We start from the raw sequence: 27,752 nt of genomic DNA, 5'->3' as shown, positions 1-27,752 counted from the left end.
CTACTAATATATCGACTGTTACTTTTGGGTTGTTTGCATAATTAAATTTTCAATTCATTACGCTTTGTGCAATATTGGTTTGTACCGTTAACTAAATTCTTGGCGTGTATTCTAGTGAGCATTGAATACTATAGATTTACGATCACCAGATTTTTACAAATTATTATAAAGTTGTTACAAATCTTATTATAACAGATTTTTTATTAATTGTATAAACCAAGGCTTGATCGTTAAAATCATGAATTATATCTAAATACGGTATATCGCAAATATTTCGCGTACATTTCAGCAAATTGGTTTGTATTGCATAAATGTTGAACGATAACAAACATAGTAGGGGAGCCCAAGCTCGGATTTCGAAATTTACTAAAGCGCGGCAGGTTAATATACAGGGGGATACCTTGGTCCCAGTTAAGTACTTCCACCCATTATGAGCCCTACATATATGGCCGCCCGTTAAGGATAAAGGATCAGATTAGTAAAAAAAATGATCATCAGAAATTCTCAAGCCCGTCAGATTAAGGTAGGGTGAGTTAGTTACATGTAAGAACGTATATATTTCACTAATCTGACAATTTGAGAGTGACGTAAAGAAGGGGCACGGCTACAAATTTGTAAAAAAAAGTAATCTCGACATTCCCGAGCGTGGCTAATTTTTTTTTATTTTGATGGGAATAACTCAAGGATTATGAAAAATATATAATCTGACGATTTCCATAAGCCGACGTAACAAAAATTCATCGATAAAGTTTAATACGTGCAGCTACGTGATGCCTATATTCCCCTCTCCGCGTTTCTATTCCTCTCTCACTTTATCTCTACCTATTACTGTATCACTCCGTCACCACTCTGGTATCTGTTACCATGATGCCATAACAGTACAGCTGATCACGCAGACTCGTTCGACGCATGATATTTTTTACCACGCATTTGCTTATTTTGTGGTTGTAATATAAATTATGTGAATTAAAGTTTATAAATATTGACTATGAGTGATATTAATATAAAGTATGTGTTTTGTCATGAAATTACTTTACAAATAGCAATTAAATTTACATTAGAAACATTACAAAAATGTATCAATGTTTTAGAATATCGTCGGAGCAAACCGGTTCTCCGAAAATCCCGAACCACATACGAAGATGATATTTAAAAAAAAATACTCAAAAGTTTTAATTTTTGTAATTATTTTCTTAATGATTTCTTATGTATACACGAATGTTAGACATTTAAATTAAACTATTTTACGGATTTTATTGCGGTTTTACGTCCGACGTTTCGAAGACTTTGCAGCCTTCATGGTCACGGGGGGATTGAATATTAAAACCGCGATAAAATCCGTAAAATAGTTTAATTTAAATTATTTTCTTATAAATACAAGTACTTTACTTAAAAAACATACCGTTTATTATTATTTAATTAAAACGCAAAGGATTCGTTACAATACGTAGCTATATTTCTCAAAAGAACTAACAAGAAGAAAAAATAGATAATAAAAAAAATCATAGAATTAAACAGATACAATATAATTAGAAAGCTAGTTCCTGATGTTGCCAACTGGTGGCACTAGTATGCCATATCAAATAATTTCGATATCAACAAATTATACCCCCACTATATCGAAATAAAAAAAAAAATTAACGGGTGCCAAAGTCTCAAAGAATTTATAATGTTTTGCCCTGGACAAACCTTATGTCAATAAATCAGCAGGCATCTAAGAAGGCCCAACATAGGAAAGTTTCAATAATAAGTTAATAATAAGTTTCAATAATCTCATCATCAATAACTTCCTTTATAAAATTATAACGCACATGTATGTGTTTGGACCTCATGTGTGACTGATGACTATTGGCAAGTTGTAACGCACTCTGGCTATCATTAAATAAAATTATTTTATTACAAAACCCAACTATTTCTATCTCCAATTTACGCAAATATATGGCCTCTCGACACGCTTCAGATAAAGCCATATAATCTGCTTCACAGCCAATGCCACTGTACGTTGTTTTCTACTTTCCCAAGAAACAGCAGACCCACTTTTTATAAAACAAAAAGCAGTATATGACCGTCTATCTAACGCGTCACTTGCTCATTCGGCGTCTACATATCCAGCCAAATCTGTTGTTCCTTGGGAGTACTTCAAACTGTAATCTTTAGTCTTATGCAAGTATTTTAGAACCCGTTTAGCATAAGTAAAATGAACATCTGAATAGGAATTATTGTACTGTTATAAGTAACTAACAGACTATGCTATATCCAGCCTAGTCAACACTGCAAGATACATTAAACATCCTATTTATCTCTGATATGGAATATTATCTTTACACATGCTAGATTTTTCAACATTTAACTTACATTCAATAGGTGTTTCCGCTGTGTGACTATCTAACATGTTGAAATTTTTCATTAACAGCTCTATATAATGCTCCTGATCAAGGGTTACAATTCAGTTTTTCCTATCAACATTAACTCTCATGCCTAGGTACTGTTTGACATCACCAAGATTTTTTATTTTAAATTTAGGACTTAAAGCTTCAATTAATTTATCAGTTTCAGACTTTACATTTGAAAAGATAAGAAAATCATCGACATAAAGACCAACTATCACCTTTTTTCCATTATGACAATCTTTTAAAAATAAAAAACAAGGCTCAACTTTACTCTTGACATAACCTAAATTATATAAAGTTTCATTGACTCTATCATACTAGGCTAGAGAAGCCTGTTTTAGGCCATAAACAGCCTTTTTTAATCTAAGAACCTTGTTACAATCAACAATAGAGAAACATTCAGGTAATTGCATAAATATGGTTTCTTTTAATTGACCATTGAGAAATGCCGTAGGGACATCCAGCTGAGTTATGTCCATATTTAACTGTACACTCAATGCAAATAGATAACGCAAAGTTGAATGTCTTATAACAGGAGAGAATGTCTCATTATAGTCTACACAAGGTCTTTGCGTAAATCCCTTGGAAACTGACCGTGCACGATATCTCACTAGTTTGTCACAATATTTCTTTCTAAGAACCCACTTGCACTTCACTACCGTGCCTGTATTTGGAGCATCTACCAACTCCCATGCATCATTTTCACTAAAACAGTCCAGTTCCTCTCTAATTGCACTTAAACACTGCTCCTTATCTGACCCTGCCAATGTATATTGCAGAGTCAGATCACCAGCATCGTCCCACGCTTCCATAGCAGAATCAGCACACATGTTCGAATATCCATACCGTTCTGGTTTCTTCCGCAACCTGACAGCTCTTTCATTATGCTCAGATTCACCTGATTCAGTCGATTTAGCATCTTCATACTCACTCGGAGTATATGTCGCATCAAACTTGTCCTGTGATTGATACTATTACCTTCTAAGTCACCTGAAGATGTGTCCCGCACTGAACCTATGCTCTCTTCATTGCATTCTTTGCTTTCTGTCATAGGCATAGACACTTCTTCCATTATAATAACGTCGCTACTGGTGTTGACCTTCTTAGTAATGGGACAATAAACTTTATACCCTTTTATGCATTCTGGATAGCCTACAAGTATCTTCTCCTCTGACTTCTTTTCCCATTTTTGGCGCTTGTCTTTTGCCATATGCACCATGACACGGATGTCATAAATTCGCAAGTGACTTATGTCTGGCTTACATCCGCTGGAAGGACAGTACGGTTATGTAGGTAGACAGCTGTATTTGATGCCTTGGCCCAAAATTCTTTTCCCAGCTTGGCATCAAATAATAAACATTTTGCCTTCTCAACGATTGTGCGATTAAAAGGCTCTACCAAGCCATTTTGCTCCGGTGTGTAAGGATTCGACTTCTGGTGCAAAATTCCACTTTTTCTCAAATAATCATCAAAAATTCCTACCCCTTAACATTGCGGAGTGTTTTAATTTTCCTGTTTAACTGGTTCTCTACTCTGGCCTTATAATCCTGGAAGTGTTGAAATGCTTCACTTTTCTGCTTCATGAAGTATATGTAGGTCATTCGACTGTAATTATCAATGAACAAAATGTAGTACCACATACATCACTGTGAACTATACCGAATAATTCACCACTTCTCGAACCAGCATGTCCAAAAGGAAGGCGTGACTGCTTGCCTTCACAACAAACAATACATGACAATTGGGAAATGTCACTTTTCTTCTCAAGTTCCATGCCACTCACTGCATCAGTCATCTTGTTTAAGAACATGCTGTTTATATGGCCTAATCTGCGATGCCATGTATCTACAGATGTAAATGTTGTAGCCAGTGTGCTCTCAAGAGTCCTCAACTTGTAAACACCGTTTGTCAATGACGCCACGGCGACCAACTGCTCATTTCTGTTGTAAATGTTGCATCCACTGGTAGTAAACACCACTCGGTTACCGTTTCTGACTAACTGACTGACAGACAATAAGTTTGTGGTTAACTTTGGTACGCACAACACTCCTTTAACGATAACGTAATACTCACCGATGTCAGTAACCGTCGCAATTTGCACGTCACCCGAACACTTCTAGCTAAGCTTTTCTTCACTCGCAACAATAATTTCTTTAATAGAATGTTGGGTCGAGACATTTTTAATCCAATTTTCTTTTGAGGTAAAGTGTGCGCTCGCTCCCGAGTCAACATACCAATCATTTTTCGAATAACTGCCATTTAGGAAGACGGACGCATTTGTTTGTTTACGTTCACTCGATTTGGTATTTAAAGAATCCTTATCAACAGTACATTGATTGCGATAGTGCCCGATTTGTTTACATCTATAACACCGCGGTATTTTCTTTAACTTTGACGTTTGCGAATATCCGTTGTATTTGGTCCCGCTGTGACCAATGCTGCCAACCTTGCTTTTTCTAAAACTTGCAAATGCCCCGCTAGCGTCACCATCATTGTTTTCTTCCAAATCCACCAATTTTGACTTAATGGCGTCGATGGTGATGACGATCCCCGAATGCTCGATCGCCATTATCATCGGCGAATATTTCTCCGTTAAACTCCGCTTAGCTTTTGTCCAGTCTCCACTAGCTGTGTCACATAATTTGTCATAGAAGTGTAATTTTCGAGACGAATCGAGACAAGGTTTCTCAATAAACTTATGCGTCTAGTAAAACAGGAATCATCGAATAAGGTTCTCAACTTATTCCACAGCTCTAACGACGTTTTGACTTCTTTTATGTGCACGTATAAGCTCGAGTCGATTGAGAGAATCAATTTAGTCTTGGTCCTCGCATCATCAGCGGCTTCTGTAATCTTCCCGGCAACAGGTTTTATGCAATTCTCCATGTTTTCCAGGATCAAAAATTCTCCGCGGCGAAGCACCACTCTGTGTAATTTTCCCGCCCTTTTAGCTTCGGTACATTCAGCAAGTAGTTCGTCGACATGATTTTTTTTTATTTATCACTCGCGAACTACGCTAAAACTAAGCTAAACTGAAAATTACGACTTTTCCTAGCTAAAATATTGACGTACTAGGCCCATAACTTATTATTATTTAATTAAAACGCAAAGGATTCGTTACGATACGTAACTATATTTCTCAAAAGAACTAACAAGAAGAAAACATAGATAATAAAAAAATCATAGACTTAAACAGATACAATATAATTAGAAAGCTAGTTCCTGATGTTGCCAACTGCTGGCACTAGTATACCATATCAATTAATTTCGATATCAACAAATTACACCCTTTTTTATTTGCATGCTATTTCTTGAGCTTTCCAATTAAATAAGTTCAATGATGAAATGGAAAAAAAGTTTTATTGTCATATTAGGCGAATCCCTCCAGAAAATCGTCAGATTATGAAACATCATGTCTACGGCATAAAGTTGAACCATATATATTTTAATCTGACGCGTTCGAGTATTTCAAAATGGCGATTTTTTGCACATTCTCATAATAGGCGCAAGTTTGCGTCACATCCAAATCGTCAGATTATTATACAAGAGCTTTTTTTAGGTTCATTTAATACTGCCTTAAATAATCTGACGCGCTCGAAAAGTTTATTTCTTTATTTTCAACCCTCACGTACAACTATCCCCATCATGGAAACAATCAGATTAATATACGTACATTTTTAAAAATACGTTGGACATCTATGATTTCTATATCTGACGCGGTCGAGTATGTCCAAGCAACAGTTTTTTTTACATTTTTAAAAATCTATAATCAAAGAAAAGGTATATATCATATGACATTTTTTTCTTCTTATCATCTAAGCTTCGTAACCCAATAGGTCTCTATAACGCTCGAGTAAATCCCGATTTAGCATCCCGGGCTCCCCTACTATAATTTATTGTATCATTTTGATAGCGACGGCGAAGACAATATCTAATAAATTATTGATTTTGTCAAAAAAAATATGTATATTATTGTATTAAATGTCAACTTATTTTCACATGTTTACGAAAATTTGTTATAACAATTTGTTTAGATATAGTCTAATAATTTTTTAAACATAGGATGAAAAATAAGTTAAAATACATGCACAATACCTTAAAATATTTTATCAACTACTAAATACGAGTATATTTAAAATGTCATTTACTAAGTAGCATGCTGTTTACGTAATATTAATAGATTTTATACTACCAAAAGAGCTTTTCTTCAGCCTGACGCGAATGTAAAACTTTGTTTAAATAATATACTTGCATATATAACACAACATTAAAACAAAATTAAGATACATCTGAAATTAATTTACATTGCGCTGTCCATAAAAGACAGTAGTAAAGTATTCGTCTATTTTAGTACAATAGGTTTAAAATAACCATCTAATCCATTAATAGGTACAGACATGAACTTTTATTAGGTTAATGAAAGTTTCCAAAATTCGTCAAGACGCAGCGGTTAGAATATAGAAAACAAAAACAAATGAATATATATTTTTAATTCAATTGATTTTAAAATTGCCTAGGTGTAGTCGGTTATAGTAAGCTTAACGACGCGCAAGCGCATAGGAGACGAACAAATATCCCGATAACAACTTGCGTGTACTCTACGCCGATGTTACATATTAGTATATAATTATAAAACTTATGAGCAAATGCTGAGGACAACAGCCGTTTGGATACATTGCGCAAACGCATGGAGACAAAAAAGACAAACGCTGCTTCTGACATACAAGGTGTGTTTTTTTTATTTACGTTTGTTTATGTTCGAGTTATTAATATTCACGATATATTATCCTATCGCTTTAGTTCTCTACAAATGCCTTCAGACCTTCGAAGTAAAATCTTCTGCGTACCCACATATTGTATTCTTTATAGACATTTCGGTTATCACTGCAATAAACGCAGTGTTGTAATCTTCACATTCCCTTAATGAACTACACACTTGATAACAAGTTACGGAAAGATTGATGTCAACACGCATTGTACTCTTCTATTCCCCTGTCCAAAATGATGCCCATTTCTACAAGAATGGCGAAAGTAATAAAAATTACATAGAGTACTATCAACACACCGCCTATTCCTCGTCTTAGGGTAAATTTGCCTATGAATAAGGTAATCCATAGGCAAGTTACCGCTACAAGGAGTGAGGCTACGACAAAATCGATTCCAGCTGAGTTAATGAAAACAGCCGTGTTCTCGGCGCCCTGCACCTCCAAGGACACGCTCTTGATGAGCCAGGGTATACCCAGGGCAAACAAGATCGCTAGAGAGTTAGCTCCAAGCGCGTTTGAAACACCTATGCCTCCTTCCCCTGAAACAAGAATATATCTCATCAGTATTTATAATTATCATCTCTTCAAATTCGCAGCGCAAAGAAATTTTATGCAGTATGTATGAATATTGTATAATGTATATTCAAGAAAGTACATATAAAACCAAATCATTATATGGCCAGGTACAGAAAAATAAAAATAAACTTCATATAAATCAATGAGTTATACACGATCATATTTTTCCTAGTTCAAATTTCGATCTATGCATAAAGAAATATCTATACGGTTATATAAAGCTAAAAAGTTTGTTTGATCGCCCTAATCTCAGGAACTATTGGTTCAGTTCGCATTATTATTTCAGTTTTGGATAAACCATTCATCAAGGAAGGTTATAGTCTAATATATAACATTAGTAAGTAAGAGGAGCGAAGCATGAATGAAAAATGTTCCAAAAGGATAGAAAATTTATTCCTTTTGAGAGCTAACGTTGTGTTCGCTACGTACGATTAAAGTTATACAAGAAATATCAGTATCGTAATTGCTCTTTTTAAAAAAATCCAAAAAATATATTTTAAAAACAAAAACACCAGCCACAATTGTGTGACTGACTGAACGCGATAAACTCAAAAACTACCCAACGGATTTCGATAAAATTTGGTTTGGTGGTAGGTAGATACTATGGTAATGCTATTTCTACTCCGGGAAAAAATATAGCGGCATTTTTATCCCGGAATCTATACTATATCTATGTGTGTGTATATATATATAAAAAAAAAACGTTTTTTCTTTGTTTATTTGAACGCGCTAATCTCAGGAATTATGGGTTCGTATTGAAAAATTATTTCAGTGTTGGCAAGCTCATTTATCGGGGAAGGCTATAGATATCGAATTCAATATTTTTTATGACATCTATGAGCTACAGAATGCATGGCTTTCTTAATTACGAAATATAATAATAATACAATCCCTATATTATTTACTGCTCACTGCCGAGCACGGGTCTTTTATGTTAATGTGATGCCTTAGTCCGTTAAGCGAGCCTAGTGCGTGTTGGCTATTATGCCTTTTATTAAATGATAAAAAAAGAAATGTGGAGAGTATATTTCTGTGAGTTACACTCATTCCAATCTCATTCACGAAGAAAGCCGAATCTAAAGGATATCTTACAAACTAGATCTTAGAGCGTTTAATATTTGTTGTGTATTACTACTATATTCGACCGCGTTAAAGTGTCGCCTCACGATAAAAGGCAGTAACTATGCTTACAGGTTATTTATTTTAACTTATCCATCTATGCAAAAAAAATCTGTATCTTGTAACAAAATAAAACGTAATTACTTTGATAGAACTAACTTTTGCTTGCGGCTCGGCGTACGTGATAAAAACATTATGGGATAAAGTTTTCCGAAACAAAAGTCCCGCAATAGTAAGTGCATGATGTTCTTCTCAAGATGTTCAATAGTTTTAGAGTTTATTGCGTTCAGACAGGCAGACAGATGCGGCGGGGGATTTTGTTATAGAATATTTTTTGAGAACTTCTTAAAAATAACGATTCCATCATACATTATTGTTGCATAACTTTAACCATTTACGCAGCGTATACAACGGAAACTCTCAAAAGTAATAAATTTTCCCCGCTTTTACATCATTTTTCATTACTGCTCCACTCCTATTGGTCATAGCGTGATGATATATAGTCTATAGCACTCCACGAACAACGGGCCATCCAACACTAATGTATTTTTTCAGTTCTAACCAGTACTTCCTGAGATTAGTGCGTTTAAACAAACAAACAAACTAATCATCTTTATATAATAGCATAGATAATAAATCGAACGTCCTCACACAAGGTAGACAGATGACCTCATAAAAGTCGAAGGAGGTTACTGGATCTGGAAATCTTTGGGGGAGGCCCTAGTTCAGCAGTGGACATCCTGCGGCTGATGATGATATAATAGATCATTAACTGTTCACACTCCCGGCGAACTCCCTCTCTAGTTAGAGCCAGGGATAAGAGTTATCACAAATAATATTTTTTATAAAATTCTGCTCTGACTAAGTTAAACCTATCGGACAACCCTGAGCTGACATTGAACATTGACGTTGAAGTATTCTCCTTTGTCAAAAACATAACATAGTAGTTTACACAATAATATTTTAGACGAGGAAATGACACTCTTACTTATTTACATATTTTTAGAACGCCTTATAAAAACTCTTTGACGTGGAAATGCTTTTTTTACCCAATTTTAAGCGTAAAATAAATAAATCAGAGATATTTTACTCTAATTACTTTATTTTAACCACAATTAATATATTTATCTGTCGCCAAAAATACACCAACTATAAAAAGAACGAAGTAATTCGTTATTTTTTGTAACTGTTTAGGATTTAAATGGCATTGCAAAGCACAATACTAAACATCCTGTTATTTATAGCATTTTCATACATCCCCTCATGTTAATACATTTCTGTCCTAGTTTAACTGAAATAAATTTATTCACCTGTTGCATCCAAAATCACAGTACTGATGCACATGAATTATAATAATAGCACAAATTGAATACCCAGAAAGTGTGCTAAAAGTACAAAAAATCATACTTATACTGTGACGTCTCTGGCGGGATATATTTCCATTTTTATTCCTAAATACAATATCACTATCTACCGAAGTATAAAGGTACAAAAAAATAATGTTTAACAAAGGCGGCTGCTGCTCGTGGCGCGTAGGTAAGATCACGAGCTCGATGGTGCCAATAACAATAGCTCGTTAATAACTCTTCTTATCACACTAATACAATGCAAGTGTCAACGATAATGGATTTATATACATTCTGATAGTATTTAATTACCTATTCAGATCTCGCGTTACGAGGGTAATATTTTTTTATATTTTCCAACAGATAAACATTGTAAACATAGTTTATTGATTTGGACAAGAAGTAACGTTATAATGCTCTATAAGATCTATTTTTTATCAATAGAGAGAAATTGCAACATTTTTACATAAATACAATCATACAAAGATTTCGGTAGGACTATTACAGGCTTTTCAGTCTTAGTCAGGTGTTAATTTGCATATTAGTGTTTGTTCGACACAACTGTTTTAGATGTAATGGGAGACGACGTGGATAAAAATCCTTATTTATTCTTGAGGCGTTGACACTAATTGCGAGTCAAATCAAACCTCTTTATAAATTTTTGTGTGTTTTTTTTTGTTAAACATCCTGTAACATTGAAATGTACGAGGGTTTTTTATGCATCAAGGCAAATAGCGTGGAAGTCGTGTGTTGAATTCGGTTCAGCAATGTAAGAAATATTTATGGAACTCACTAGTAATTCTCCGAGAATTAAAATGTATTGTTTGGTATTCCACTGCGCTCGCCGTCCTAAGACATCAGATGTTAAGGCTTATTATGTCCAGTAGTTAGTTACACTATATCTTTCAAACCAGAACACAATCGTGACTAACACTGCTACTTGGCAGCAAAAATAGACATTGCGGTGGTACCTACCCAGGTGGTCTCCCTCACAAATGAAAGACCTACCACCAGTTAAAAAGCTACCTATTATTTTAAAATTGTCAAAAGTATAAACACATACGCTTGGCACGGGCGCATATGAAATAATGCTATAGTCGCATATATTATGAATGATCGTCATTCATATTTAAAAAAAATGGCAAACATATAAAAAATATTTTCTGCCAATTAGACGCCAAGCTCTACTTCTAGATACATAATGTCATTTACGTCACCATCCACCTCGAGTTTTCCAGCATTCGCGTTGCTAGAAAATACTCGGAGACGGAATATTCCGAAGCCGGAAATTTTGTTTTGCCATTTATCACAAAGTCGGAGCGGATTATTTAATTAAGAGATGGAATTTATTTTATATTTCTGAAGTTACAAATCAGAACAGTTATTAGAAAAAAATAGTCTCTGTGAAGTAGCACAAAGAATAAAACCAAAAGAAATCAATAATTTATATGTCGGCAGGGAGTTCGCATCGTTTTGATGGCAGACTCGGAAACGCATTATGTTATTATTATTTTGCTAGAGATCAAAGACTATGATAGGATTTTTTGAAGATAATATAGAGAAACTGACTGATCTGCAGTTTTCATGAATTGAACTGTGCAACGTACTTTGCAATTTGTTTATTTTTTTGTCATTTATTAATTGGGAACGGGAAAATAGATGTTTTGCGAATGATAAATTATTAACGGTGATTAGTTTGTGGTCTCCATGAAAAGACTTTCTTTACTTTTATAACTATGGTAAATTTCTGACTCTGATATGACTATTTTCCTACACTATGTTGGTTCGTTGCAATAAATTGTATATCTACTGAATAGTGTACATTACTTTCTTTTGAAATTGCATCATCACGCCCGCTATATTTGATGGCTCATAATTTCAAGATCCCTTAAAATTATGTCAAAAAGTAATATTTTTCCCGACATACTTATATTATAGCATTCTTAATAAGTTATAAAATAGTAAAAAAAACATGTTGAGTTATTGTTTAAGTAACTCAATATGTTTTTACTTTTTTATGCTGCTTTGTTTATTATATAAATAAATGATAATATCAGCCCTGTATTATATATCATCCCACTGTTGGGCACGGGCCTCCTCTACTAATGAGCAGGGATGTTATGGATATTTATATTATATTTCGCATATGGATATAGGAATAAAATTATATCGATTTCGGACACTGTTACGGATATGTAATTATTTCGGATTATCCGTTAGTTTCGGATAGTTTCGGTTACGGATATTAGATTAAAGTAAAATAATAATATTTTGTAATACTGTAGGGCAACGAGTACTTACTATCGTTCGTCGTCATCGTCGATTATGAATTATAATCGATGAACTAACCGAGGGATATGGGTGTTCGGAAAACCTCTGTGTTTTAATTTGAGATGAAGTTGCAGTGAAGCAGTGCCACCTCCTCTCCGTGAAAAGTTTTTATCACACTATTTATGTACGCTTTGCAAAATTACCTTCAACTTGATCAAAAAATGTCCAATTAAAGTACATACTTTGGACGCATTATGTCCTAATAAATCAATTTAGTACGCAACACACGACTATTCCTTCACTTATATTTATGCATGAGTTTATGTTATGACTAAAAATTACAAACAAACTACATACACAAGATGTCGTGTGAGCAGTGAAACAAAAACCTGTGAAAGCATATTATCCGTAACTTATCCGAAACTTTTTTAACGGATACGGTTAGGGTTATAGATATATTTTTATTTCGGATATCCGATAGTTTTGGTTACGGTTACGGAGTTCCATAACATCCCTGCTATTGAGAGGGATTAGGCCTCAGTTCTCCACGCTGGCCTAGTGCGGATTGGTAGACTACACCTTCGAAATTCCTATACAGAAGTTCTCTCGTGTGCAGGTTACCTCACGAAGTTTTCCTTCACCGTTAAATCAACCGATAATTCACAAAGACTACACACATATTCTTTTTGAAAAGTCAGAGGTATATGTCCCTGGGATTTGAACCTGCGGACATTCGTCTCGGCAATCCGTCCAACAACCAACTAGGCTATCGACGCTTTGTTCATTACTTTTAAGAAAAAAATATGATCGCTGACTTTGTAGCAATATTTTATTAACTTATTTATAACCGACAGTTGTATGATTTTTAATTTTCATAGAATGAAAGAGATAGTGGGAGGGAAGCCTGTGGACATAATATCAAATTTAATATTTACATAATTAAATTATGTGAGCTTATCTTCTACCTTTTTAATTTTATATTTAATATCAAAACAATTTTCTTTACAAATACTTTATATTAAATTTTCCAAACTATACAGGGTCATTTTAACATTGCGTTACTAAATGAAACCACAGACTTATCTACTCGAAAATAACACTTTACAATACATTTCTTGAGCCGTAGATGTAAAATAAAAAAGTGTAAGTTTCAAACAAAATAAATATTATTGAAAAGTAATTTTAATTTTACGCGCCCTAATGCCACTATACTACTACTACTTACTTCTCTAAGAGAATTCGTCGCGGCGGCAACATCATACTTTCAGTCAGAAGTACACTCACGCACACCGTCATACGCCATGTTCACAATAAACTACATACAAAATGACCAAAAAAAAAAAACAAAAAATTATAACCAGGATTTTTGGTGAAAATATTCGTTATTAATGGATGATTTTTGGCACAATGTCAAGAAAGGTGAAGACGAGTATGTGGTTTCATTAAGTAACGCAATGTCATAATGACCCTGTATAATAGCCATTGAATCAATCTACATTATGATCTATCTGTATGCCATGTTTCATGAAAATCTATTCAAGTGTTTGTGCGCGTTTGTCTTATATATTACCACAAACTCACATATTTCCATAGTTGGTACAAGAGAGAGTCTATTAGCTGATAAAAGTGGCAGTGACAGATAGGCTGCATAGGCTGATAGTATTTGTTTATCTAAGTTGTTTTAGTATGAGACAGATAAAATGAATGACTTGCAAGCCTATGTTTTAAAATCTTAGTGTTTGATTTAAAAAAAACAATACTTAAAATGACTATAGTCATTAATAAACAATGGGTAATTCAGGATAAACTCACATCCATTCAGGTGAGGATATCATTATAGTCTAACAAGATAATGTTATTTGATTGAAAACTTATATCGCTTAAAAGATACTGATCGAGCTGGAAACAAGGTTACTGATATGGCATGTGTATTTGACAATAATTACCTGAAATTACTAAAATAAGTTTTGTTTTATTTTTATTAATTTGACACAAATAATAAAGCAAAAGAAAACATATTTTAAAAAATGGGAACAGGTCATTATTCAATACTTATACCAGCTGAATAGATCAAGATAATAAATCTCTCTACACAGAAAGTAAAATCGTAGGGTTTCTGAGTCTGAATACCAAAATATTTTGAACAAAAACTGGAAGAGGCAAATATTAGGTGTAAAATAAGACAACTTAAATGTACTTTGGGAAAAATTTTCTGTCAGTGTGTTTCCGCAGATGTTCGTTGACATATCACGTCAAAATAAATAATTGTATATACAATCTAATAACAAATTAATAATAAGCATAATTTATGTAACGTAATGTATGTATAGGATTAATCGAGGACAGATGGGAACAGGGAGAGAACCGGCTACTCGCGTCGCGCGTGCTATGCTGCAGGGAGAGTAGTAATAGGCCGAGATAGGTCTAAGTCCTCGCAAATATACTGGCTCAGCTAATAAATAATACTTACTAAAAACCGTGAAAAGCAAATAATTGTAAACTTATTAGGTTGGGCATTAATCGAGTATTAAATACTTTGGGGAACATGTCAACTCCTTGTACGAATTCTACCTTTAATCATACATATACAGTTTAGAACAAAAAGAGGAACTGACTTGATGTGCGTCGCGGGCCTGTTGCTTTGCATTTCGCGGTTGCTATGTTTATATCAAATCACATACTTAAAATTTATAAATTAATTTAAAATAAATCGCAAAGCATTTCAATAACACATACTCATATGTCACATCTCTTTTTGAGAATTCGCATATTAAAATAATTTGTAATGCCTATCACTTTACACACAGTAAAGATAATAATAAAATTATACGTTGATAAAATCAATGTCAACTTAATCAGTCGCTTACTGATAATAATCATAATTAACAGTAGTATACTTATTATACTAAGTGAAAACAGATTTAATTAGTGTTCAAATTGTTTGTAACTGCGATGCGAGGGTTTTGATCAAGTTTATACTATCAACATAAGTCTTTATAGATGTGCGATGATTACGACCAATGTGAAATGCAAAAATGAACTGTATGCCTATTATTATTGAATTAAACTTACCTCTCCTAGACATAATGAATATCGAGCACGCTTCAGGTAAACAACCTCCGAAAGCCAAAAACGTCATTCCCATCACAGACTCCGGTATGAAGAGCGTGTGTCCTGAAAAAATGGCATTATTATATAATAACAATTAATAACCAAACTCTATTTTGTTCTGATGGTGAAGAAACTCAAAGGTTTGGTAAAGATTTAAATTGCAGACCAAACCGAACCAATATATAATAGAGTTATCTAAAATTTGAATTCGAGGCCGATTTGCCGGATAATGTCACTCATAAATTAACTCCGATTCTGTGAGCTAGCGGCACCATCTACTTCGAGAACAAATGAGTTGAAGAATACAGGCATTGGTTCATAATGTGATTAGGATGAATCTGATTCGCAATATAATTATGCAATCGACAGCTTCTAATTTTGAATCGCGAATAACTACATTCTATCCATGAAGTTAATATGTACTACGTACACCATGATTCTATCACACTGTTTGATACATGATCGCTTTCCATAAACTATCTTAACCGCTTTACTTGACAAACGACAGCAAAAGTGAACTGATCTGATGAATGATCACAGTAAACTAAATTTGACAAGCTAACAAATAATTAGTAAATTAGTCTATTCTTGGCTTCGATTTGTAATTAGCGATTGAAATTCATTATGATCCATAGGTCGTAGTAATTTTATATATCAGAAATACCAGCGAATTACTCCCAAGTATCAAACGTTATATGCATTACATGTTTTTTTTTTTTTTTGCAGCCGATGAAAGTGGCGTTTGCATAAAATCGACCAGGGACATCGGCCATGTCAAGGCAGCAGCCAAGTGGCTGTTTAGTGTATAAATATTTTATATCATTCTTCCGTATTGATGTCCGTTCGCGGTATACACCTGGGGTTGAGGAATATTACGTAGTCTTCTATATTAGTAATTTAATTATACATCAAAGTTCGCTTCGTCGTTTTAGATATTATTCTCTGCATTCAAATTTTCAATCAAATAACCATTATACATACATAAATAACGTAGATTATGCTCGAAGTTATGAATGACGAAGAAAACATTTTATGATAGAGTAAACTGTACGATAGCAAAAAAAATGTACGTACCAATAACAGTCATACTCCAAGAAACGAAATAGGAGTTTACCCCAATCCAAACAATACACATTAAAAACGCAAATGGATAAAATCTTCTATATTTTATTGGCGATGGAATTGTACTTCCGAGAATACATCTTAAAGGCCATGCGTACAGCCACCATATCTTATAAGGAATTGACTTATGGCTCGGGAATATCCAAATACTTTTCTTAGGTATATCTTCTTGTTCTGTAAACAATAATATTAATTAACACATTCAACCCAATAAATTATAAACTATTTCGTCCCATTAGAAGAATAATCTATATCTATATATATAAAAATGAATTGCTGTTCGTTAGTCTCGCTAAAACTCGAGAACGGCTGAACGGATTTATCTTATCTTGGTCTTGAATTATTCGTGGAGGTCTAGGGTAGGTTTAAAAGGTGAGAAAAATTCGAATAATTGCCGGGAAAATCCTCAAAACAGCATTTTTCTATTTCCCATACAAACGTTTTCTAACTAATACGTAGAGTCAATTTGAGCTTTATTGCTATTGTATAAAATTCACTGTTGTCTAAGCAATGTAGGTGTGTTCCTAACATCAAAGCAGTGTGCGTTGGAGCACAGAATATAATAATGTAATGTCGCGTTCTGAAACTCAACAAAAGTGATATCGCGGACCCGACTAAATTGAACAGTGACAAAATTTAATATATCATTAGTTATTTGGTTGGCTTCACGATATTATTTCTTTTGTTTTACTTTTAAAATGCATGTTTTCGTTATGGACAATTTTTGAGCTACTTTTGCATATCTATACTTATAATAAATCTGTAGAGAGGTCAATACTGTACATGAAATATATTTCCAAAAATAACTGGGGGTGATTAGGGATCGATACTGATGCCAAAAATGCAATTAGTAAAATTTTTGTCTGTCTGTCTGTATAACCGTTATAGAAACAAAAACTACTCGACGGATTTTAACTTAACTTGGTACAATTATTTTTCATACTCCTGAGCTGGTTATAGTATACTTTTCATCACGCTACAATTAATAGGAGCATATTAGTGATGGAAAATGTTGGGAAAACGGGAGAAGTTGCTCCATTTTTTAAGCTTCCGTCATTTCGTGTGCAACCTTAATGGTTAAAAGTTCCTTCGATTTCACCAGGATCCACTCATCAGACCCTGACCGGACAATCGGACCACCTGCATACCACCATAAATTAAAAAAAACATCCCGACAAATTGAGCACCTTCTCCATTTTTGAAACCCGAAATCCACGCGGGCGAAGCTGCGGGCGGAAGCTAGTACTATTATATAAAGCTGAAGAGTTTGTTTGTTTGAACGCGCTAATCTCAGGAACTACCAGTCCAAACTGAAAAAATCTTTTTGTGTTGGATAGCCCTTTGTTCGTAGAGTGCTATAGGCTATATATCATCACGCTATGACCAATAGGAGCGGAGCAGTAATGAAACATGTTGCAAAAACGGGGAAAAATTATTAGTTTTGAGAGCTTCCGTTGCGTGCGCTGCGTAAACGGTTAAAGTTATGCAACAATGACGTATGACGGGACTGTTCCACTGACTGACTGATGATGCATTTTTATCCGCATGCGTACATGTGGCACAATTTATGTTTTTTTACTTTAATCATTTATAAAATAGTGATCTTGTGATATTGAAATTTTATTTAATACATTTTGGAAATTCCCAATTGCTGAGGCCCGTGCTCAGCAGTGGGCAAGTATATAATACAGGGCTGATATTATTATTATTAGAATACAAGAAATAGAATAATCATTACCAAAAAAAAAATATTTTGTTCAGATCGAGATGTCATCACAATACTATCAGTTTAATTCTTAGCGGGGAAACACGCAACAGCTGTGCGTTCGTTCGTTTGGAAGAATTAAAATTATTACGATCCTCTTTCGAATGATGTATTTCAGTTGCTTTAGATGCTTTTGACGCTTTCTTCCTATGTATTTTTTAAATATCATAAGTTGGTATTTGAAAATTTGAGATGACGCTTTTCGGCAGACATGAAAAAAACGATACGTTTCGTTGACGGAGTCAGATTCAATTATTACTTATATTAAACTAGTTGACCCGACAGACGTTGTCCCGCCTTAACTATGAACTTGCAGCGCGCATTCTGTCAATCGCTGACAGTTATTTCTAACAATTGACAGTTATATAAAATTAATATTTTCGTTAAGTTTCTTAAATTTTCCTCGCAATTTTTTGACTTTTTTCTTACATAAGAACCTTCTCTTGACAATAACAAAGATAACAACAACAAAAAATAGTAAAAACGGTCCAGCCGTTCGCGCGTGATGACGTGACCAAGGGAAATAGGGATTCATTTTTATATATGGATAGCGCAGTATTTTAAGTAGTAATTTTGTTCAGTTCTGAATCTGGAAAATATCATATGTTGTTTTTTTGTGTATTGCTTAATTTTTATTATTTTTCAATAGATTTTCATAAATATAGTACTGTAATTACCAATTTGCCTCCTAACACACTATAAAAATGACTGATACGCATATTATCGGGTTATAAGCAAATATCTACGCTCAAAACTTGAGGACGCTCTACGGAGTTTACGGTACAGTGAGTACGCAAGTTGATATTATACTGATATAATGTTATTCTTCTAATGGGTATCGACCAAAGAAATCGTTCTTTACTACTATTACACTGACCTGATTTTTCAACAACAGACACTTTTTCTGAATTGTTATTGTCACTTGATACGGCACCAGACTTGGAAAATGCTTTGTTATCTATCCCTTCTTCTACAGATACCGTGTTATCAATGATCGTGTCTGCAATACAACAATTATTTTGTCGCTATAATATATTTTAAAGATCACTAGACAGTTTGATTTTACTTTTTTTTCATACTTACTTTCAAATGACGTCTTTTTACAACATCGCACATAGAGTTTATCGTATAAGGCGAAAAGTCTCATACTATTGAACATAATAAAGAAGTATACGATATACAGGATTCCCAAAACCATTGACTCGTACCAATCTATTTGACCATCCCATACAAATATCACCAGCACACTAACGTTTATCATGTAAATAATGACATCCCTCGTGACAGGCCGCTTATCAATTTTTATCGGCTGAAATTAAATTAAATTTATATTTATTAAATCTCGATTAGCAAAGCGTACAAAATATGTCGCACAATATCACAATATGAAATGAATTTGTTATCTTACAACAATAGCGGCAAGGCCTCCGATCGCAGCTACACCCAGAGCATTGAAGAGAGCAGACCCGACGATAGTGCCAATACCCATGTCAGACTCGGTCAAAAACGTTGAGATTACGTTCACGAAAAATTCGGGGCATGAGGTCGCCACCGACATGAATGTGGCTGCGGCTACATTCTAAAAAACATATTATTTTGTAGAAAGAAACACAAATCATTATACTTAAGTACTGATATTTGCTGTTTAGAGGAATTCGTGTACTCCTAAATCGATCAAACACTATTTGGATTGAATGTTCAGGTTGCTGCTGAAGCAGCCGCACTTCTCTAACGCTTTAGGAACGTTTGCAGGCGCACGTCGTAGTTATGCAGTGAATGTTTGTAAGTTAGTGCATAGAGTTTGCGGAAATAATAGCCTTTAATATGTCCTTAAGGCTAAACTAGATTCTCCAGTTGTTCTACATACAAGCAACTTTTTTAATAAAAAATAATACATAATTTATACATAACTTTATCAGATAAAGAGACTTGACCCTCACTAATTTATATTATATTATCTAGAAAACATAAAAAAAATAACTATTTACTCTATTGATAGAATATATCGCACGATTAACAACTATTTTCAATAAATGATCCCAATCACAATCGTCAATTCGATTGCGAAAATGAACCAATCAAAATAAATCATTTGTAAGCATGTCAAAAAATCTTTTCTCTGATTGGTCCATGTTTGACATTGGTCAAAAACAACGATTGGTTTTTTTTTTAAGTTGGTAAATAAGGAATAGTATGTTTTTATTCGTAAAATGAGTGAATAAGACATTGTGTGCTGAGAGGTAACCGACGCTCGTAAACAACTACTAGGTACTTATGCCTTCAAAGGAATCGTTTGGATGATGATAATCATGTGCATTGTGGTTGTTTGCGGTTTGTCTGGGTTGTCTGCCTCTAATCTACATTACATAACATGCAGATTTCTTCATCTATTTTCTTTGAGTGTGTAGAATAATCTCAACCGAATCTTCCTTTCATATTATAATTAAACTATAAATCGACTACCATTTACAACAAAATTGAAGTCAAATATATTAGAAAATGTGAAAAACAGAATGCTTATCACGTCTTTATTAGGTTATTATCGACACCAAGCTAATGTCACGCAATTAGCTTATATAAACAACGATTAAACTTAATTAATTATACACGGCCATTATCATAATTTTATTACTTTGATCGGTCTATTTAGTTTAAATATTCCTCTTCTACACACTTTCTATACTAAATATACAACTAATCAACAGTGTCCAAGAACTATTTATTGCTTTTCGGTTTGAAAGACACTGTAGCCAGCGTTTTTACTGGGCATTACGAGACTTATCATCTTATGTCCTAGGGTGACGAAAGCAGTTGAATGCCACGCAGTACTTTGTAATTTAAGGTCCTACAGGGAGTTGCTATTGTTTATGGGCGGTTGTATCGCTTACCATCAAGCAAGGGACATTTTCGTCTCGTTATTAGAATGAAAAAAAATATATATATATAATTTATATACATACCTGTGGTATTTTCAAGTCTTCGCAAATGAGCTCAACACATGGAATGAAGTAATCATTACAAACTATTGCCAGTAATGTAAATGCGTAGATGCCAAACAGAACGTATAAGAGGAATGCGCCTCGCCGCAGTTGTTCGTCTGCAATTGCATTAATTTAAAACATCAAAATATTATTTGCACCATCAAAGCCTATTCAGATATATTTAATATCATGATAGCCGAGTGCTGATCTGTGCACCAAACTATTCTGAAAGACTCAAAACAAACAACGTCTGAAGCTCGATATTTAGATAACATATAATTTTAACTACTGGGCGATAAGTTAACACATCTCGGGAAAGTGACTTTTAGAGAATTAAATATAATTTATTAAACAAAATAATTTTATAAGCTGTTGTATAAAAATGTACTGGAAGTTAGAACATTTAACGGTCGTATATACGAATGACAAAATACAAATAAAAATTCAATAAAGAAAAGCATTCCGATAAATTTTCGGCTCAAATATCAATTTGCGAAATCGAGAATACTAGTTTTCTTTATCAACGAAGTAACATCAAATACCTAAATACTTATTATAATAGAAAACCCGACTTTAGATAAGAATTTATATATAGCAAATTTTGGCAAATTGTGGTCCATAAAATGTTTATCTTTATGCTATGTCTGAACATGCATTAAATAGCCTACATCAAAACACTGTGTAGATAAGACCACGTGACACGCACAACCGATTAAAATCAAATATAAACAGACTATCTGCCGCTCACCTGTAAATATTCCATCGGGGAAACTATCTATAGAATCTCTGGCCAAGCAATCGATCTCACGTATAACGTTATCAAGAACTTCTATTCTGGTTCGTATCCACGGGGTCCAGTGCCATTTCGATTGTTCTTCTTCCAGCTTCGACATCAATGCTTCTTTCATTAATAAAGTTTTGCCATTTCTACTAACTGAGAGAAAAGCAGTGCCGTTGTCTGCGCCTATAACATAATATACTTTTAGAAGTAAATTCATTTGGACCTTATTCAATAAACACAGGTACGCAGCGAACATATCTTATGGTGTGTAAAATCGATCACTAAATCACATTGTCTATCAGAAAGTATCAATAGCGATAATAGTCGTCGATGAGCCAATCGCATTTTCGATAGCATTTTCGATACCCTGTTCATATAGAGACGGAACAGGATAGCGTAGAACCAGTTTACATTTATTAATTATTTTTTCCTTTAATTTAAAATACTCACTGAAATCCTCGATGGCAGTCGTGACTGATGCACAGTGCAACACTGACAGAATGCTCACAATTATAGTTCTTAATTGCATGGCAGCCATTGCAAATCCGTTGTTTTAACCAATTTATTAATTTTATTATCTGTAACAAATTACGGTAAAATGAAGTATAATAATATAGAGTATTTATAAATAACATTTGGATTACCAGCGCGATCTCACGTTTGGATAATATTAAGCTCTATGATAATAGGCAAGAAATATATTTGAAATATGTGATTAAAGATATACAATTGACGCATACTGGAATTGATTGATTGGATCAATTTAGATAAGAATACACAAATAGCTGTATATATATAAATTATTATCCATTTACAAATAATAACATTTTATAGTATATTTGTTAACATTTACATTATTATTATTATACTAAAATATTTAAATACCATCAAAATAACATGATTTTATACAATATTTGATTAGAAATCAAAACTTTCAGTAATTTCATACTAATTAGATAACACTTTTATAACATGAAATAGCGAAATGTTATAAGTGCAAAATAATGTGGTTTTATTTTTAGCTTATTCGTGGATTTTATAACAAAGCTATGTTTAGAACCATCGGAGAGATTCGTTGTCTGTTTTTCTTCTAAAACAAAAATTAATATATAATTTCGTGAAATTACCAAAAGATAAAAAACAAAAAGATAATATAATCTCTCATCAATTATGTAACAGATTAGGTCAATCTGTGAAGTATTTATGTACCAAGAAATTATATCTGCTGCCAGGTGTGTACAAGCACTGTTTTGTTCCGAGTTAAGGGATATAGTAAACTCCAGAATAACTATTGCACAAATACGAATGATGAAAATGCAGACATTTACTATGGTAATTCTTAGTAATTTCTAATACAAAGTTATAATGTAAAGTATATAGTTTCAGGATGAAAACATTGCCGTAAGAGCCAGATGTATGGAACTCATAGTTCTAAATGCTCTCACGAAAAATGTAATTTATATCATTATTTTCATTTTATAGTATAACCCAATGACGCGATGAATTAATTGCTCACTTAACGATAAGCGACACGACTAGGTATCCGTAAAGAGTAATAACAACAATATTGCACTGCGATCGTCATCTAATGTCAAGTTATTATGCTTGCACAAAATTTATTAAAAAGCAGTCCGAGGCTTAGCATATTATTAGTGTTGCCAGACATCCCATATTTTTGGCACATTTTAAAATGCCCCGACAGGACATACTCTGTCCCGTAAATCTATGGATCCGCGATTGACAAGCACTCACGCACGCAACGTTCGCATTATCGCATACATATCAATACAACTCGGTTTTTAAGAAATTTAATTAAAAGCTGGTTGATACCTGTTCCTAATTATGATTATAGTAGTATTGATTTTTACAAATATGTTAAAACTGATTCGGTTCTCGGAAAAATATTAAAAAAATTAACAATGTCACAAAATAATTTTGTTTCTTATTTGTCCCGGGTAAAAAACTGAAGTCCCGTATTTTTTGCCCATTTAAGCATTTGTTCCTTATAGACGGAAAAAAATCTGGCAGCCCTAGATATTATACACGTGCATCTATATTCAATAGGTATTGTACGTTTCTTCAATTTTCTTTTGGAAAACAGCTTAAACGCACCGACCAATGTTTAATCTAGAAATAACAAACGTTACATATCACGTGCATATGTGGAATTACAGTAAAGTCGTGATACTATTTATCAATTATAATCAAAAGATTTATGCAGACTAAATATTTGCCACCAGTAAAATACATGTTATAATATTTATGTTGCTCGTTCTTCGTTGCTTCTCACAATAAATTATATTATAATAACCCATTCAGATCAATTTAGCATATGTGAGGTCAGAGAAGAAGTGGACGTTCGTTGCAAGTTACTTCGCTAGAATATGAGGTCCTGTATAATATTGATGGCCAATTTTTATGTTCGCAAATTAAAACCTCCCGGAAACAAGGAATGATGAAATTTATTAAAAGTTACAAGAAAAAATTGTAAATCATTGATTTTTAAAAGTTTAACGTTTCACAAATTACACGATAAAAACCAAAGAAATCTGCCGTATCGCTTTTTTACAAAATCTTATAATAATTATTAGCCCATATTTTATTAACCTATCAGATATGATCATATAATAAGTGCAATAAACAAGTTCACAACTACTTATCACACGCTTGGACCAAATTAAACTTCATATCAATATTAAATGATGAAGTATTATTCAATTATTATATATTAAGATAGGCTACGTATCAACTTGCATATAAGTTAAAGCCTTTAATACATTTGTTAACAACAGCGGAAAACAACGTCGAAGCGTCATGTAGGATTCCTTTTTTATTGTACTTGTAGGCCGGCAACGGGCAGGCAGCTTTCCTAATGTTAAATGATCTCCACAGCCCACGTACAACTACATTGCTAGAAGAATCATGGATGCGTTATCGACCTTAAAGGAAAGGAATTACGGGCGGTTTAATCTCCAAAACTCTTACGCACTATAAAAAACGTAATTGTAAGCTGTTACCTTGTGCTGGTTTCGATAAGATAATATTGCAACCTAGGATGGACCAGCCCATACATATATATACTGACAATTATGATTTGTATAAGTTGGATCTACGGTGAATTAAACTATCGGCTTACCATCTTAAACTTATTCAATAGTGTAATACTATGAATTACACTGATAGAACCGTAAGTGTCGGCTTCCCTTTTGATCATTTTTACCTCAGGCGACTAACGAATAAGGTTTGGAAAGCTAAAATTCAAATGTTATAGTTACCATAACGCCGCGTGCCAATCGTTTGCAACTCAACATAACATGCAGTGCAAAAGTATATAACATTAGGTACATGTTTTAAGTAATTCCATCCGTATTCAGCCGGCAAATTGCGAGCTTCTGATTTTGAAACGGACTACCTACTATTCCCGGTGTTTAAATTGTACTATATTATGGTAGTTTATTTTAATAATAATATTATTAAGAAACATTGTCCAACGATAACCTTGTCAGAGGCCATGCCACGCTAGAGGCTTTTATTGTAAAAAAAAACCTAACACGGTACTTCATTGCATTGCAAGTCACCAAATGGCTATTTCCACTGTTCTTATATTTTCAGGCTTTTTTAATTATTTTTTACTTATAAATTTTACAAATATAATATAGGTAATTTATTTTTCGTGGGTGGTAGGTAGTAGGTACGTGTGTGGTCACGGTGCGCATAATCACCAAAAATCGACAATCGACTGTACGCAACAATCAGGCAAGGAATTCACGAACCATAAACAGTCTTGCGCAGTTGTATATGGAACGTTGCCTCGCACGTCGCATTGCATTTTATGGTGCGAATAAGCGGAACGCGGCTTTCAATGAAATGAATATCGCTTTTGCAACGTTGGCTTCACCGACAATTACAAAAATTTCATTAAGCTTATAACATGATGAAATAGGTGCTTTGGAATAAAATTGGACGCACGTTGAAGGTGTTAAACAGTATTAACTAATTATTTTTTTATCAGAATTGTATAGGAATCTTCATAACAAAATTAATAACTTGCTACGTGTATATTTTTTTATTTCTTTAAAAATAACAGGTAATGTAGAATAAATAATGTTTTACGAGGTTTTAAAACATTTTCAGAAATGTGTCGGAAAGATAATACAAGGTGTATTATCTATCACTGGTATTCTTCGGATTACTCTTTAAAACGGTCCCTAGTATGGGGATTCTAAAACCAATAACAAAGTATATTCCAATTTTAGCAATTCTATAATTAATTTATACAAATTAAGAAATATGAAGTAAATTAGTAAAATATAATTAGTAAAATATTTTTATAAGCTAAGTTTTTTATCGGGCACGGCCAATTGAGCCCTCTGCACCTGATAGTAAGCAGAGTGGGGTCCTTGCTGGATGTCGACTGGCGAGAACTGATTACTTCTCACCACGGCGAAATACAGGCGAATACACAAACACATAACTTATTTATCGGAATCACTTACGTGAACTAGTAAAAAAGATAAAGCCGCAAGAAATGTTGTCCAAAAAAATTATTGAAACACAACAGCAAGTTATGTAATGACCTCCTACGGGGTTCTCCTCCTGGGGTAAGAACCCCAACGCACCTATAATGTATCTTTATAAGTATAGAATATTTTCATATAAAATACTTAAAACGGATAAAGAGAAATTATAAATATATATTGAATGGTATGTTCGATATAATGAGACGTTCATAGACGTTCTGGCTTACTTATTGTTATACATTCGATACCTACTAGTAGACCAATAACCACAATTTATAAATTATGACAATAGATAAACAAGAGTGTGCGTACTTACGTTGCAACTGGCACTTTAACACATTGATATTAAAAACTAGTTTATACAAAACATTTCGTGGATAAACACGATGTCAGCCGCAGCTCTACTAGTCTGCAATCATCAAGAATTCCATCACAGCACTGAATAAAACATATCAATACCAGGGGTTTTTAAGTGGATAATCAAATTTGATAAGAAACTTCTTTGAAGCGATTAGTAGATACAATTATGCCATCGCACGTTAGTAATACAGGCGTTTACGTATAAATATTATTACGCTACCACATTAATAGCATGCATTTTATTTATTTAGTATTGTAGTGTGCCTGAACACAAACAAAGCTGTGCTGCGTGCTCACTATTTATCAGAGAAATTAAAATAAATATTATATGAAATCAATGAAAGGTCCATTTTTATTTAACATTTTGTTTTAACAAAAATAGCGTTCTATAGCTAAGTATAAATAAGATGCGAGAGAGATATTCGAGAAAGAGTTTCATGAATTCAAAATGTTTAAGTGCACGTGCAATTTACAATAAAGTTTTCGTGCTAATTACGACTGGGACATTACAGAGTTTGTGCACTAAGGGAACCACAAGGCACTTTAAGGACCATACCTGCATGTAAGTGAACTAGAACTATTAGCTTTACAAAGACTAGATAGAGCGTACTATAAATGAAATTTTAAAATTTTCACATAACATA

General features: G+C 33.6%; 1 protein-coding gene across 1 annotated transcript; it reads right to left on the bottom strand.

The window, feature by feature from the left end:
• Window positions 1–1,433: 1,433 nt before the first annotated feature.
• Window positions 1,434–27,214, bottom strand: LOC115450859 (sodium/potassium/calcium exchanger 4). Its single transcript, XM_030178982.2, has 10 exons — window positions 27,065–27,214; window positions 22,679–22,806; window positions 22,196–22,411; window positions 21,427–21,563; window positions 19,875–20,045; window positions 19,550–19,775; window positions 19,344–19,466; window positions 16,654–16,875; window positions 15,541–15,642; window positions 1,434–7,695 (listed from the first exon to the last, which is right to left on the bottom strand). Exons 2-10 carry the CDS (start codon window positions 22,764–22,766, stop codon window positions 7,355–7,357), a joined length of 1,626 nt encoding a protein of 541 aa, XP_030034842.1. The 5' UTR covers window positions 22,767–22,806; window positions 27,065–27,214; the 3' UTR covers window positions 1,434–7,354.
• Between the last annotated feature and the right edge of the window lie 538 nt (window positions 27,215–27,752).

The sequence above is a fragment of the Manduca sexta genome, chromosome 27 (assembly GCF_014839805.1).
Source record: "Manduca sexta isolate Smith_Timp_Sample1 chromosome 27, JHU_Msex_v1.0, whole genome shotgun sequence".
NCBI lineage: Eukaryota > Metazoa > Arthropoda > Insecta > Lepidoptera > Sphingidae > Manduca > Manduca sexta.
Note: the sequence above shows the minus strand (reverse complement) of the source record. Positions and strands in the feature narration are given on the sequence as shown.

Bases quoted from the DNA above. Each gene is read 5' to 3' on its own strand.
- LOC115450859 (XM_030178982.2), bottom strand. From the start codon at position 22,766: ATGGCTGCCATGCAATTAAGAACTATAATTGTGAGCATTCTGTCAGTG. The intron at 20,046-21,426 runs GTATGTATATAA...TATGTTTTTTAG, and splicing joins AAGACTTGAAAATACCACAG to AATGTAGCCGCAGCCACATT. The intron at 15,643-16,653 runs GTACGTACATTT...CCATTTTTTCAG, and splicing joins TTGGAGTATGACTGTTATTG to GACACACGCTCTTCATACCG.